The sequence below is a fragment of the Nestor notabilis genome, unplaced genomic scaffold (genome assembly GCF_000696875.1).
Source record: "Nestor notabilis isolate BGI_N333 unplaced genomic scaffold, ASM69687v1 scaffold27653, whole genome shotgun sequence".
NCBI lineage: Eukaryota > Metazoa > Chordata > Aves > Psittaciformes > Psittacidae > Nestor > Nestor notabilis.
The window spans coordinates 1,807-3,290 of NW_009922858.1; the positions used below are offsets into that span (position 1 = coordinate 1,807).

General features: G+C 57.4%; 1 protein-coding gene across 1 annotated transcript in view; it reads left to right on the forward strand.

The window, feature by feature from the left end:
- LOC104403628 (pleckstrin homology domain-containing family B member 1-like) overlaps positions 1-1,484 on the forward strand; it is a gene marked incomplete at both ends in the record, with an annotated part of 3,729 nt that overhangs the window by 252 nt on the left and 1,993 nt on the right. Inside the window, 2 exons of the mRNA XM_010011846.1 lie at positions 13-92; positions 1,190-1,292. Coding sequence (XP_010010148.1) covers positions 13-92; positions 1,190-1,292 — 183 coding nt within the window. The remainder of the gene's footprint in view (positions 1-12; positions 93-1,189; positions 1,293-1,484) is intronic.

Here is a 1,484-nt window from a genome sequence, read left to right on the forward strand (position 1 = left end):
GCAGTACCACAGGGACACACAGCGCGACATGGACGGGCGCATCCACATCAAATACAGCTGCCGGGATGTGAGGAGCGGCCGCGAGTGCAGAGGTGAGCAAAGAGCCATGTCCACAGGCCTCGTGTCCCCAGGCCCATCCCATGCAGGGCTCTCCATGGAGCTGTAACCCTTTCAAATGATGCTTTGCTTGTGCACATCTAGGATATCCCCAAAATAATCCAGGCTGCCTAATACACCCCCTTCTAGGTCCCAGAAAGCGCTGCACATTGCATCTTCTTTTCTATTGCTTTTCCATGGGGAATCCCAGACTGGTTTGGGATGAAGGGACCTTAAAGCTCCTCCAGCTCCAACCCCTGCCCCCGGCAGGGACACCTTCCACTAGAGACCCCTGTGTCCAACCTGGCCTTGAACACTGCCAGGGATGGGGCAGCCACAGCTCCTCTGGGCACCCTGGGCCAGCGCCTCAGCACCCTCCCAGGGAAGAGCTTCTGCCTAATGAAAACGAAGAAGGAAGGAAAGGAAGGGAGGAGAACCTCTCCTCCTGGTTTGTGCCTGTTCAAAACACCATCCCACAGCCCTCACATTGCTGTCTGGCACAAACAAGCAGAACAAAGCAGCAGCTCAGCTCAGCCCCGTGTCAGCCAACGCACAAAGTGCCTTTCTTGGGCTGTGAGTGGCAGTGGCAGCGCTGGGATGTGGCACTGGGAGCACGAACCCAAGGGTTCACACTCGCCAGAGGGTCCCACTGAGCTTTGGGAGTGGGGGAAGACAAACAAACCTCGTGGTTCTACACACTTGGGTGCTTGCTGCGATGTGGCCAATTCAAAGGCAATGCAGCTCAGCCTCCTGGCCTCGGGTTTGGGGCAATTTTCTGCCTTTTCACTTGCATTCTGCTGTGGGGGCGGAGGTTTGTGCTTGTCAGCTCCTTGTCTGAGCTCCTGTTGGCTTTTAACCTCTGAGATCCCAGAGTTGCTCTGAGATTGTCTTGCAAGAGGAGCTGGAGCTGAAATTAAACCCGTATTCTGAGCACAGCATCCTGGTGGGTTTTAATGGCTCCATCCTGCAGCAGCACGTGGGGTGGGAGCTGCTCCCAGGGGTGATTTGGAGCCTGGCATCTCCTGAGAGGTGCACGGGGAGGGACGTGGGGGCATCTGTCACTGAGGTTGGATCCTGCCCCTTCCCTTTCCAGACGTGCAGCCGCCCGAGGGGAAGAGCCGCGACTGCCTGTTGATGGTCGTGCTGCGGGACGGCTCCAAGACAACGCTGTGTGCAGAGAGCGAGGACGATGCTGTGTAAGCACTGAAATCCCCTCGGTGGCTTTGTCATCTGAGGTACAGAGTCACAGGGTGCTTTGGGTTGAAGGGACCTTAAAGCTCCTCCAGCTCCAACCCCTGCCCCGGGCAGGGACACCTTCCACTAGAGCAGGTTGCTCCAAGCCCCTGTGTCCAACCTGGACTTGAACACTGCCAGGGATGGGGCAGCCA